The 1,233-nt window shown below is 62.8% G+C and overlaps 1 protein-coding gene across 1 annotated transcript in view; it reads right to left on the minus strand.

Annotated features, from left to right (window-relative positions):
* Nucleotides 1-1,204, minus strand: part of APC2 (adenomatosis polyposis coli 2) — a gene marked incomplete at its 3' end in the record, with an annotated part of 7,416 nt that extends 6,212 nt beyond the window's left edge. Inside the window, exons 1-5 of the mRNA XM_010005327.1 lie at nt 1,064-1,204; nt 844-934; nt 602-770; nt 155-263; nt 3-76 (exon numbers count right to left, since the gene is read on the minus strand). Coding sequence (XP_010003629.1) covers nt 3-76; nt 155-263; nt 602-770; nt 844-934; nt 1,064-1,204 — 584 coding nt within the window. The remainder of the gene's footprint in view (nt 1-2; nt 77-154; nt 264-601; nt 771-843; nt 935-1,063) is intronic.
* Between the last annotated feature and the right edge of the window lie 29 nt (nt 1,205-1,233).

Consider the following 1,233-nt stretch of genomic DNA (forward strand, 5'->3'; position numbering starts at 1 on the left):
GCTCCTCCATCAGCGAGCGGATGTGCTGCGCCTCGAACTCCAGCTGCTGCCGGATCAGATCCATCTGCATGGAGAACTGGGGGGCAAAGGGGGCACGGAGGGAGGGGAGGGCAGGTCCTGCCCGCGCCCCAGGGCCTGGGGGACCCCCACTCACGGTCTCCACGTGGGGCAGCTCCTCCAGGCGCGTGGCCAGGCTCTGCAGCTGGGCATAGTACCAGACCTTCTCCTCCTCCTCCTTCTCAATCTCCCCCAACAAGAAGCACCTGGGGAGGGGGTTGAGCCCCATTAGTGCAGCCCCCCCCACACACACACACCCTGCTTCATAGAATCATAGAGGTTGGAAAAGCCCTCTAAGATCATCAAGTCCAGCTGTCAACCCAGCCCCACCGTGCCCACTAAACCATGTCCCCAAGTGCCACATCTGCACGTTTTTTGAACCCCGTGACTCCCCAGCGCAGCCTGTTCCACTGTTTGGCCACTCACTAAATAAATTGTTCCTCAGACCCAACCTAATCCTCCCTTGGGCGACTCGAGGCCATTTTCTCTCATCCTACCACATTTTCTCTTGTCCTCTCATCCCACCCCCCCCAGGGGCTGTCACCTCTCCCTGTCCAGCTCCTCCAGCATCCGGATGGTGGCTCTGCCCAGGTCCCCAGCACTGTCCCGGTGCGGGGCTGGGGCTGCTGGGCTGTCCTCAGCACTGCGCCCACTGCCAGCCACCTCTGGGGGGAACTTGAGGTTGTAGAGGCTGGTGATGTCCATCTGTAGGGCTGGGGACAGGGACAGCAGGATGAGGGTGGGCTCAGTGGGGACACCCCCTCCCCACCCTGCCTGGGCACCCACCTTTCAGCTGGTCCAGGACCTCTGTCTGCCCAGAGGACACCATGACCCGCGCCTCCTGCTCCAGCTTCCCCTGGAGGTGCTTCAGGACCTCCTGGAACAAGGATGGAGCCGCTGGGGAGGGGGTAGGCAAAGGGAAGCCCCCATGTGCCCTCCCCACAGCCCTGGCACAGGGTCTGTGTGTGTCTGTGTGTGTGTGTGTGTGTCCCGGGTTTGTTCCCACCTTCATGTCCGAGGTCTCATTCTCCAGCTTGGAGAGGTGGTTGGAGTTGTCCTCCAGCTCCCGCCGGAGGTGGGAGTTCTCCTTCTTCAGCGCCTCCACCTGCCGCACCAGCTGCTCGTACGAGGCGATGGAGCCCGACATCTTCACCCCCTCCAGCGCCTGCGGGGGGG

The sequence above is a fragment of the Chaetura pelagica genome, unplaced genomic scaffold (assembly GCF_000747805.2).
Source record: "Chaetura pelagica isolate M959 unplaced genomic scaffold, ChaPel_1.0 scaffold899, whole genome shotgun sequence".
Taxonomy (NCBI): Eukaryota; Metazoa; Chordata; class Aves; order Apodiformes; family Apodidae; genus Chaetura; species Chaetura pelagica.